At 36.3% G+C, this 12,314-nt stretch overlaps 1 protein-coding gene across 22 annotated transcripts in view; it reads right to left on the bottom strand.

The window, feature by feature from the left end:
* Window positions 1-12,314, bottom strand: part of DOP1A (DOP1 leucine zipper like protein A) — a 101,277-nt gene that overhangs the window by 2,429 nt on the left and 86,534 nt on the right. For 13 of the 22 annotated variants that reach the window (XM_008969448.4, XM_008969450.4, XM_055113919.2 and 10 more), the window contains 8 exons: window positions 12,065-12,214; window positions 11,867-11,928; window positions 9,999-10,151; window positions 8,788-8,924; window positions 7,481-7,536; window positions 6,146-6,310; window positions 3,117-3,246; window positions 1,320-1,379 (listed from right to left, as the gene is read on the bottom strand). In XM_008969448.4, the coding sequence (XP_008967696.2) occupies window positions 1,320-1,379; window positions 3,117-3,246; window positions 6,146-6,310; window positions 7,481-7,536; window positions 8,788-8,924; window positions 9,999-10,151; window positions 11,867-11,928; window positions 12,065-12,214 (913 nt within the window). Of the gene's footprint in view, window positions 1-1,319; window positions 1,380-3,116; window positions 3,247-6,145; window positions 6,311-7,480; window positions 7,537-8,787; window positions 8,925-9,998; window positions 10,152-11,866; window positions 11,929-12,064; window positions 12,215-12,314 lie in introns of those variants that run through there. The other 9 variants (XM_003816376.5, XM_063605394.1, XM_055113920.2 and 6 more) reach the window with 2 other exon arrangements.

Genomic DNA, 12,314 nt, shown 5'->3' with positions numbered 1-12,314 from the left:
ACTGGCGATGACCAGCTCAGTGGCTGGACTGAAAGAAGCTCCAAAGCACTTCCCAAAGCCAAACTTGCTCCAAAAAATGGTCATGGTCATTGTTTGGTGGTTTGCTGCCAGTCTGATCCACTACAGCTTTCTGAATCCAGGTGAAACCATTACATCTGATAAGTATGCTCAGTAAATCAATGAGATGCACCAAAAACTGCAATGCCTGCAGCCGGCATTGGCCACCAGAAAGGGCCCAATTCTTTTCACGACAACACTGGGCCGCACGTTGCACAACCAACGCTTCGAAAATTGAACTAATTGAGCTATGAAGTTTTGCCTCATCTGCCATATTCACCTGACCTCTTGCCAACAAACTACCACTTCTTTAGGCATCTCAGCAACGTTTTGCAGGGAAATTGCTTCCACAGCTAGCAGGACACAGAAAATGCTTTCCAAGAGTTCGTCAAATTTGGAAGCATGGATTTTTATGCTACAGGAGTAAACAAACTTATTTCTCATTGGCAAAAATGTGTTGATTGTAATGGTTCCTATTTTAATTAATAAAGATTTGTGTGAACCTAGTTATAATGACTTAAAATTCATGGTCCCAAACAGCAATTACTTTTGCAGCAAACTAAAAATATAAGTTAAAATGGAAGAGTCCAGGAGCAAACCAAGAAAAGATCACCTACTTCTTCATCATCTCTGGTCAAAAACAAACCAAAAAACTTAACAGCTATCACTTAAGTTTGCTTCCTAGCAATTATTTAGCTTCCAGTCTAGATTATAGGATATATAAAACTTTCTTTCTTTCTTAACTATGACCCTGGCACCAATGAGAGTCCTGTGACTGACTTTCACATTTCCACCATTACTCAATTACTGGTACCATACCACCTCTAATCCCCTAAATCAAACTGCAATTCAACAATAAAGGGCATACAGAGATGACTTTGTCCTGAAGGAAAATGAATATCCTTGTACCCTCTATATAGCTAACTTCCAAATGTAAGAGAACTATGGGGTAACTTTTTGTTTCTATTCCTATCAAGATGAGCCTTTAAGAGAGGGACTTTTATTAAGCTCTTGAACAAGAATACACTTGATTCAGAGTTTCTGATGCTCTTAATCAGAACTATATGTATTGTCTCAATATTAAATAAAGTCAAACGTTTCCATACAAATGATTTCTCCTTTGACTTCACCAGTCCACACTTGAAAAGAGACGTCCTTCCTGTTTACCTCCCTTGTACTTGTTGACATTCAGACCTGGGTTTGTGTCTCAATATTTGGCAACTTTTGCTGCCATATCATAAGCATGAAACAGCCACCCTCACCTGATGCTTGGCCATCTCCAATCCCTCCAAAATCACTGTCTTAAAGTCCTCCTCCTTGTCCTGTGGAAGGAAAGAGGAGAACTCACAGCCTTTGTTCCAGTGAAAAGTATGCTTGGCCATGAAGACCTTGTTTAAGGTGATTTGGATGGGAAGATGCCTTTCAATCAAAATAGTTTTCTTATTCTGTGGGACAAATTTTGGGCAAAAGACTGTCATATTTATTATTTAGATAAAGGAGGGGGGGTCTTATAAAAATTCTCATTACTAATGAAAGGCAGGCATAACAGAAAAGGACATGTGCCTGGGGTCATATTTGCTTCTGGATTTGTCATGATTACTTGCCCAAACTCTGAGATATCAAAGTGAAAGTACCAAAGTCCTGCCCTGAACTCAGGACCCAGCTTACATCCTCATCTCTGTCCTTTTATTAAGCCCCTACAGAAGCAACTAGGAATTTAAGTCAAGTTTTCTCATGTAAATTCCTTCCAGCAAAACCTCTTTAATCACTTTCTTCATTCCATTTCTATAGTTATGGAATTCAGTTTAAGAGCTGCTGCCTGATTAGGAGGACTCCAGAAGACTGGAAAATTTCTGAGCACTCAAAGCACACACTGCATACTAGATCTCACCAAACAACCTAGATCACTCCCAAATTGTACAATTTGATTTTGAAATTTGTTGAATGTAAAAGAAAATTTGACAAAAGGTTAATAACAAAGGCCCAATGGTGAGCATACCAGTTTCATTGCTGGTAGGTTCTTGGGCAAAGATCTGTAATAAATTAGCATGATGCATACTGAAAGATAAAAAGTATATAAGACACAATATTTTACAAATTTTATTTTCCTACACTTTTTAATGGTATATGTTTTAAGTAAATTCCCACTTTTCCCCTTAAATAATTTCTCTAAGAAGATGCTTTATATTAAAGAGTCATAAAGCCAGTTTAACTCTGAGCACTGTTTTAAAAACTGCAGGTTGGGGGGGTCTTGCAATCTGTACTCAGCATCATCACTGTGAACTACAAAAGAAAATATCTCATGTTAAGGGCAAGAACTGCTTTGTGAAACTTTAGATTCGGTTATATAGCTGTACTGGATCAGGATAAGGAATGCATTTCTGAATGTAGGTTATAATCAGAAAGTGAAAAATACTTAGAAAATGAATTTTAGCATATATATTTTATTTCATATAGATAAACAGAATGAATGCTAATGATTATTTCCTTTATTGTGATCGAGGTCTAGCTCATTCAATTTCAATGAAATCTGACTCATATTTTACAAATTTAAAATGTATAATCTTCTTACCCATTGATTAGTTCTGCTGAAACAACTCTGACAGGTTCTAAAAATCCCTTTTGTATTGCATTTTTTTCAATCAACTCATACTTTTGTTTGTCATCATGGCATTAAGATGAACATTATATTACATTCTCAAGTTTTTGACACGAAGAGTGTTCAGGACTACAGTCTTAAATACTCACATGTATGGTTCCAAGGTTTTTATTTTCTTTTTTGAGGGGAAAACATTTTAAGGTAGATGTTATTAATGTACAAAAGCCTTTTTCTTCTTTAAAAAAGTGAATAACCACATATTCCTTTAAAATACATACGATATGTTTTCTAATGTCTGGAAATATGAGGCTTATGGACATTAACTCTCAAAACTGGGGACTTGTTTTCAAAATAGCTCAACTTGATAACGTTCTCAGTTTCCCAGGAAGTATTTAATAAATACTTCACTAATGCAACATGTAGTGATGTAAAACAAAACAATCACAAAAGAATGCGATACCTTTGCTCTTTTCCGAAGAAGTTTTGCTAGTCGTACCACGTAAGGTTTAAATTCTCGTTGATGTATACCCTGCCTTCTGACTTCCAAACCTGAATCATCTGAGGCTTCTGGAATAAAGGCCCATCGGTACCTATGTATAGAATAATGACATCAGCATCAGTAAGACAGACTTTGTGCCATCTAAGATTAGGCCACATAATGTAGTAGAAAGATCATGACCCCACTGCTTATAAAAATTCAAATGCCAGATGTGCCACTCGTAGCCTTGTCACTTTGGGTATGTTTCTTAACCTCTCTGAGCCTTCATCAGTAAATAAAGATACTATTAACTACCTCATAAGGTTGTAAGGAATAAATATGAAAACTTGTAAAGTACTCATCATTACTTTTTTCATGAGTCCAAAGCAAGTACTCAACAAATGTTTCTTTTCTCATTAGCGAATAGGCATAAGGTTCTTAAAAGGAAAATGTTTTCATTTAGCTTATCTCTTTGTACTGCAACATAACAGTCTGACAAAGACTTGATTTTTCAACATATAACTGGCCAAATGTTCCCTAGTTGCATAGTAAAGGAGTAAAAAATTGAACGAATTTAAGAAAACTAAGTAGGGCTTTTTTTGCACTTCTCTTGTATTTTTCTTTGTAATTTTGTCTTTCATAAGTAAGTAAAAGTAATATCCGACCACGGGAAAAATTCAAACAGTATAAATGGGCATACCAAAGAAAGGCAGTCTCCCCTCCCCGCATAGGATTCATCAATGTTGTCAGCTTCGTAAGTCCGTCCAGAGAGTTTATGCCCAAAAGAGTATATATTCAAACAACCAACCCTCTCTTTTAAAAAAACATGATTGCTGCCTGTTTTGATTTAATTATACATGTAGGATATATATTTTTGATATAATTTATTTGATATAAATTACATATCTTGGAGACAATTCTGCATCATATAAAACTTCATTCTTTTTAACAGCAACATAGTAGTACACCACAGCCAATGTCCTAGATTGTCCAACTTCTTGCACTTACAAAGTACCACAGTGAATACTCTTAAATAATGCTTATTTATTTTTGTGCACATCTGAGAATATAGAGACAGGATAAATCCTTGGATGTAGCAGAATTATAGGCTTAAATATATATATTTTAAATTTTGGTAAATATAACCTCTGAACAATTGGAAAATATCAGTGTATACTTCCAACAAGAATAAGAATGCTTCTGTTACTAAAAGTAAAAGGAAAGCAACTTTCAGATCTTTACCATTCTGATGGTTATCTATAATTTTAATCGGAAACTCAGGAGAACAACTGAGCAGTTTTTCCTATGTTTAGAAACCATCCTATAAATTATTAACTGTCTTGCTCATTGGCTCATTTTTCTACCAGGTTATTTTTATACATTATGCATTTTAGACTTTTGTCATATACATCGAAAATATCTTTTGCCAATTCATTGCTATCTTTTGAACTTTATAGTACCTTTTAGTTACATGGATACTTTTAAATTTATATACAGTAAACTTATCAAGTATTTTGAACTTTCCAAATATGGATCATGCTAAGATATTACTCTTTCAAGATAATTAAAATCTTCACACTTTCTACTTTATAGATTTTTATTTTTAGAAAGATGTAAGTTTTTAAAAAACTAATTAATATAACGGCATGTTTCCTTCCCTTTTGTAGTAACTAACATCTTGACAAATAAAGAGGATAAACTGATTTTGGTTCTTGTCATGGAAGATAAAAAGTCGGTATCATGAGCATACTATTTCATGTCCCTCCAAAAGCACCACAGAATAGTTATCACTTTTGTGAAGGTAACTGTCTTGGTTAATATTGGCCACTTTCCTACAATTCTGTTTAGTATTCTTTTCTGGACTTCCTTAGGAGTAACATCTGTGTAACAGATACCCAACAACTGAAATTCATCAAAAAGTAGATATATATATATATATATATATGGTTTTCAAGTAGAAGAGAAAATTACAGGAACTAGAATGACTCTAAAAGTAATTTCTAGTTCTTACCATTAAGTTTAATGAAAAGTAAGCTTGTAAAATAGCAAATTTTGGAGCATGTCCAAATAAAAAAGAGAAAAAGCTCAGTAGCATACTCTTTATCCTATTATTTCCGTTCCAGAAGAAAAATAAGACACAATATAATAAATTAATACATATTTGATCTTGTGGATAAATTCTCATATTACCTTAGCTACATTTTGATAAAACAATCTTACATAGCTTGCCCATTGTTTTTAAAATTTATATATGAAAAATCATAATTAAATATTTTTGCCGCTTATGAAGAAGGCATTGTGAGCATTTACTTTTATCAACTTTTCCCCTATTCTTTTCAGTTCAATTCATTATCATCTAAGATAAAACTGCCTCCTTCATTCTAGTCTTGCCCAGCTCCAGTCCATTCTCCACACTACATAGCCAAAATAAGCATTCTAAAATTCAAGCCTAATAATATCACTTCTTTCCTTAGCTGTCCAAGTTCTCTAACACAGCTTACAAGGTCTTACATGGTTTAATCCCTTTCCAGCTTCTTCTTAACATTCTGCTCCAGCAATACCAATCTCTCCACGCTTCAGACGTATCATGTCTGCAGCTGCCTCTATCTTCACTCTCCCAGCTGTCATTCTTCACCACCTCAGGTTAAGACTCCCCTCAGGGCCTGCTCTGACCTTCAGAGCTAGTAGGGATCTCTGCTATGTGGCCTCAGTGTGTCTTGTGCATGAGCCACCATAGTATGAGTATGTCTCCTTCCCTGGACTTGAAGCATGTGAGTTATGTACCCCATTGTCTCACATCTGGAGGTACTCAATCTGTTGACTGAATAGTCTGTTAATATATCCACATTGACCATTTACTTCCGATAACTCTGCTGTGCCAGAAGAATTACATTTTAGTAAAAATTAGGAATATTTCAACTTACACAAAATTTTTAATTAGTCATAGATGTCAGTGACCAAAGCAAATGCACTTTCAAAAATATCCATTTAATATCCTTGCTTTTACTTACATCTGAAACTGAGGAAGGTTTTCAGAGGGCAATGCGAGAGCCAAATCCAAAAATTTGCAAGCAGAGAGATAGAGGTTTAACCACCGCTGGCTGTTATATGAAGTAGAGAAGCCATTACCTCCTGTGTACGTTGTCTCCAGACCAGCCACAGAGGGCCCTGAAGTCCTGTAAGCAGGAGACAGTGCTGTCAGCAGCTGGACCCATTTACTCACAGGAATTCCTGGAAAGACCTAAAAGTGCCAGCTAATATTTTTCATAATCATCCTGAGATAAATGTGCCAGTAATTGCTAAGCAAGGTCATGATGAAATGTCACCGTTTTCAAATCAAAAATTCACTTTTCTTCTTTAAGAATGCAAAAACAGTACATAGACTGGGCGCAGTGGCTTCTGCCTGTAATCCCAGCATTTTGGGATGCCAAGGCGGGTGGAATGTTTGAGCCCAGGAATTTGAGACCAGCCTGGGCAACATGATGAAACCCTGTCTCTACAAAAAATACACACACACACAAAAAAAACACTAGCCAGGCATGGTGGCACACACCTGTGGTCTCAGCTGCTCAGGAGGCTGAGGTGGGGGAATCACCTGAGCCTGGGAGGTCAAGGCTGCAATGAGCCAGGATCACACCACTGCATTCCAGCCTGGGTGAAAAGATGAGACCCTGTCTAAAAAAAAGTAGTACATAACTTATATTATGTTCAAGAAATATAAAAATAAAAACTGTAAAGCGAGAAACTTTTTTACTCAGTTTCTGCAAGGATGAGAAAGTTCTCTATAATAATAAAGTTATTAGTACAGGAGATCCTTTTTATAAATCTACTACTGAAGAAGAAAATATATTCAAGAAACTTGGTCTTAAAGGAACTTTTCCATTTATAAATTTGTGTAAATAAAAAATTGTATTTAGTCATACATTAATAAACTGCCTCTATTAAAAAGAATAAAAGTACATTAAATTGGGACCATCTGGAAGATCTGCATATACGAATAGCCTGGTTCCAGGTTACCTACCATAACAGGGTTGGCTATATGTTGCAATGTTTCAGAGACCAGATGTGACTTACCAAAACCAGCCTAGCTCATGTAGCTGAAACAATACTGTACTGCTTTAAATTAAATTTGTGTCTAGGGGCCCAAGGCAATGAATGCTGATGGCTTAATCCAATCTAAAGGGCTTAAGGAATAAGTAAAACTACATTATATCCAAATGTAATCAATTAGATAATAATAAATAAGTATTCAGAAAAAGACTATATTCTCCTAGATGCTGAGTAATATTCTGAATAATTTCAGGGTATTAAAAAATGGACAATAATATATTTAAATTACATATTACCGTGAAATATCTTCATCAGCAGTGAGTTCCTGCTCCATTAGTAAAAATACTTGTACCTGAAAATGGTGAAATAAATGTTAAATGTTTATTTAAACTGGATATTTAATCCTTTCAAGTTATCTTTAAGTTGTATTTTCATAAATGCAAAAACAAATTTTAGAATACATTTTCAGAATCTTTTAAATTATACTTAGTTTCTGAAGGTAAAACTGCAAATTTAGCCACATAGAGTCTTGCTAATCATTTGGTGAAATCCAGTGAGATGAAGGTGAGCTTTTGTTTTTAGTGATTATGGAACAGAGTTAGTTATTAAAAAAGGAAAAATAGGTCTGGTGTGGTGGCTCACACCTGTAATCCCAGCACTTTGGGAGGTCGAGGTGGGCAGATCACAAGGTCAGGAGATCGAGACCATCCTGGCTAACATGCTGAAACCCCGTCTTTACTAAAAATACAAAACAAAATTAGCTGGGCGTGGTGGCAGGTGCCTGTAGTCCCAGCTACTCAGGAGGCTGAGGCAGGAGAATGACCTGAACCCGGGAGGCAGAGCTTGCAGTGAGCTGAGATCTCGCCACTGCACTCCAGCCTGGGTGACAGAGCGAGACTCCATCTCAAAAAAAAAAAAAAGGAAAAATAAAAGAAAGATTAAAGCAATTATATTTGCAGGGAAACTATAAAGCTAGATTTTCAGAGAGAGAGATTCCTTTTCCTTTGTTTACTCATTCCTCTTTCCTAACTCCCCAAATCATTCTGATGAGGATGAGGATGACTGTGTACGGTTTGAGGAGGGGAACAGAAGGGTGTAGGTGGGACTTGGGAAGGTTTTACCATTTGGTAGGTTACAAAATCTTTGTGAAAGTCTCTCTGAAGCAAGTTTAAATGGGGTAGGTGCTGCACTTCAAGAGTGAGTATATGTAATATGTCAGAGCAGTTAAATCCAGCTCAGCCATCTCTATCACTAGAGGTATTGCTACAGCTGTTGTAAATGGGTCCAGCTGCTCTTGTCAGGACTGTAGGCCATGACAGAGTTAAAAATGTAGTGTAGTACAGACTAAACACTAAACCAGATCCAAGAAAGTAATCATTCACAAGGAGCTGGCCATCCATCTATGTTGCATGTTTGTAAATTTAAGCTGTATGGAAATGGAATCTGACTTGTTTTACTATTTTCAACTGTAAAAAGCGTCAGTAACTGGTTTAACTACAGCTCAGTTCTCTCCCAATATTCGTTAATATCTAGTAAGCACATGGAAACTAATCACTGTATTATCATTTAGATTTATAACCTGACTGAATTAAAATTAACTCACAAGTTCTGTAATCATGGTAGGCCAGAGTGAGGTAAGATGTTGGGGAGACATTCTTAAAAGTAACACTCTGAAAAACAGGAACACTTGAGAATGGAGAGTTGGCACCTGTGGCAAACGGAGACTCTCAACCAATCTCTCTGAAAGAAATGCAGAGCATTTTCAATAACTAAATAATCTTTATCACATAAAACTTTCTATATTGTCTGGTCCAGTACTCTCAAACTATCTGTAGTAAAGGATAAACTTTAAAAAAATTCAAAACTGTTGTAGATATTTTCATAAAACAACGAATAAGAAAACTCCAATTAAACAAAGATACACAAAATACAAATGTCATTTTCTTATTAAGCAGATTCTGTCAAATAGCAAATAAAAGTTTAAAATGTTTACTCTAAATTTTTGTACTTATGGATGGGATAATAGACTGGTTACTGGTCCATGGACCATACTTTGAGTAGCACTGATCTAGTCAAACAAAAAAAATTGTAGGGACAAATAGTGTACATTTTGTATATCTGAAATTAGGCGTAAAAGGTTAGGAAACAAGGAATCATTTGTCTTCTGGGAGAAAAGAAAATTCTCCCTAGAGAGATGACAACTATCATGTTCCCATGTTGGCTCCTGAGGCTGGAGGCTTTAGAGTATGCTGACTCGAGCAGCAAATAATTCTGTTCTGGATAAATCCCCATTGTGGAGCTATTTGGTGGTACAGGGTGATGACGCGTGTACTGATATCCTTCTGGACACAGAAGGTCACCAAACCCACTTGATGAAGTTACCGAAAATGTTACATAATCCCCCATGCAGTCCCCAAATTACAGATCTCCAGGTGTTACTTCTAGCCACAATTTCCTGGCTTTGCCTTATATTTTGGTCTTCTCAGAGTACACAAATTCTTGTCCACAAGGAGAACATGCTAACATGACTGCCTGCAGTAAAATCATCTTACACCTCATCCTCAAACATGAATTCCTAAGAAATTTGAACTAAACAATAAAATAGAGACCACATTTAGGCAAGTCCTACAACTCAGTGATGATTTCTTTTAGATGCCAGCATTGATAATTTTCATTGTTTCAGTAAAAAAATTTCTAATTCCCGATTGATCTACACTTGATATATTTTACCCCAACTTAGAATTTAGAGAAGTATTTTCTAAGGAACCAAAAACCTGTAGTTAGAGAAAAAATAAAGGGTTTTTCATTTTTTACCTTGTATATCTGGAAGATATTTCTGGTACTGGTCAATTTCACTGCTAAAAATAGCAAATGCTAATCTTTTAAGAAGCATAGCTCTCTGTTCTAGCTCCACATCACGGTTTGCAAAGAGATTAAGTGAACTGCTTTGAGCCACTGCTACACGAGCTGAAAAAGCAAGTGAAAGAGACTGTGACACTGTCATCTGAAGAAAGATTATTCTGTTGTTTTTTAAAATAGCTAGATGCTCTATGACATCCAAAACTGAGAGGAGCTTGGGGTACAAAACTTGATGGCCCTCTCTGGGGCAGACAGGCTGGCAAACAGATCCAACATATATAAGCCAGAGGACCAAAATGGTAGGAATTGTGATGGAGAGGAAAATTTAGAACTGTAGGTTTTAGAAGGTAAAACCACTAATACCATTTATATAAAACCCTGAGGAAACCCTTTAATATTTGAGGCCATCTGCTTAAATCCTTCTCGTTACTTTAAAAATACTTTCTGGTATAGCCTTGCCTACCTACCTCTCCTTCCTCAAGTCATTACTCACCCTCAACTCACTCTGCTGTAGCCACACTGTCTTGCTTGTCATTCTCAGTGCACCAAGCGTGCTCCCATCCCAAGACCTTTGCAATTTATTTGTATTTTTCTTCGAGATGGTATCTTCCTCTGTCACCCAGTCTGAAGTGCAGTGGGCACAATCATGGCTCACTGCAGCCTCAACCACCTGGGCTCAAGCAATCCTCCTGCCTCCTGAGTAGCTGAGACTACAGGTACATACCACATTTGGCCAATTTAAATTTTTTTTTTTTTTTTGTAGAGCTGGGGTCTCGCTATTTTGTCCAGGTTAGTCTCAAACTCCTGGCCTCAAACAATCCTAGTGCCTTGGCCTGTCAAAGTGCTAGGATTACAGGCGTGAGCCACTGCACCCAGCCAACCTTTGTAATTCTTGTTCCCTATTCCTGGAATATTTTGACCCTAGGCCTTCTCATGGTTGGCTTCTTTAGTTTCACCTTGTATATGAGCTATTTAGCTGTTATTTAAAATCCACCACACATTGCCCTATTTCCTTCACAACTTTTAAAATTTGATTAAGGTTAGCGCAATGCGTGGCCCACTGTTGTCTTTTAATAAAAATTTGTTGAATGGATAAATCTGAACCTTAAAACAACCTTATGAAGATAAAACAGATATCCTGCCCTTTTTCCAAATGAGAAAACTGTAGCTTTAGCTAAAGAATTTGTTAAAAAATATTACAGAATCATACAATGTTACTGCTATTTAAGTTTAATAACTTTCAAACGTTTTTTAAAACTCTTTTTTTCAGATGAAATTCTAAATGGAATCCTAAACTATAAAAACAATCAAGATAAGAGTAGAAAGAGGGGGTGGGGGGTGATTCTGCCCTTCTTGGCACCCCTCTTTCTTCCTTCAGATGAAATAAACAGAGCCCCAGAGATTTAAAGTGACTTGTCTGATAGGCTGGATTCGACTGCCTGCCTTTTGCACTTCACCATCTGTCAGTCTCTCATTCACTGAATAATTATTTATTGAGTGCTATTATGTGCTGGGTATGATGCTGTGTGCTGAGGAAAGAATTTAGAGTCAAATTAGACATGGACCCTTCCTTCCACTAGTTGCTGCAAAAGGACAAATAGTTTTACTTATTATTTATCACTTAAGTTGTCCTCTGTAAATTTTAAGATTATATTCCCATAGCATATAGAAAGTAGTGTGCTTTCCCTAGAGCATATATCCCCACTGACACTGGACAAAGAGCTAATTCAGTAGTCTCCTAGTCTCCAGAAAAGAGTAAAAGTAAATAGTAAGAAGGAATCATGTACAGGAAAGAACTTGGATTGTCATCCCGTAATACTCACTCATCAAATCTCTAAATGTTGTTTTATCATGTGTCATCAGATTGTCCATAATTGCTCTCCAACTGAAAGAGATAAGGATTACAACATGTAATTATGTTGTTACTGTTAAAGAACAGTATTCTAACTTTCCAGGGGAGTAGCTGATTTCAACAGACTGTGAGGTGCATTATGCTGAATACAAATAAAAGGACAACTTACTGATTAACACAAGAGGCATCCATCTGAAAGAAACTGGGATCCATAAAGAGGTCAAAAGCTTCTTTTTTCCAAGCTCTCCGTGTGTACTGATACCCACTAAGACTGCTGAGCAGCTGGACACAAGCTCGATAACTAGGGGCATTATGTGCACTACAAGGAAGAAAAACCACCTTAACCTATGTGTCCTAACTTTAATCATCCTATCAAGTTATACATAAATGTTCACATTTACCTAAGACAGTGACATGAA

Source organism: Pan paniscus, chromosome 5 (assembly GCF_029289425.2).
Source record: "Pan paniscus chromosome 5, NHGRI_mPanPan1-v2.0_pri, whole genome shotgun sequence".
NCBI lineage: Eukaryota > Metazoa > Chordata > Mammalia > Primates > Hominidae > Pan > Pan paniscus.
This window is presented reverse-complemented; position numbering and strand designations above follow the sequence as displayed.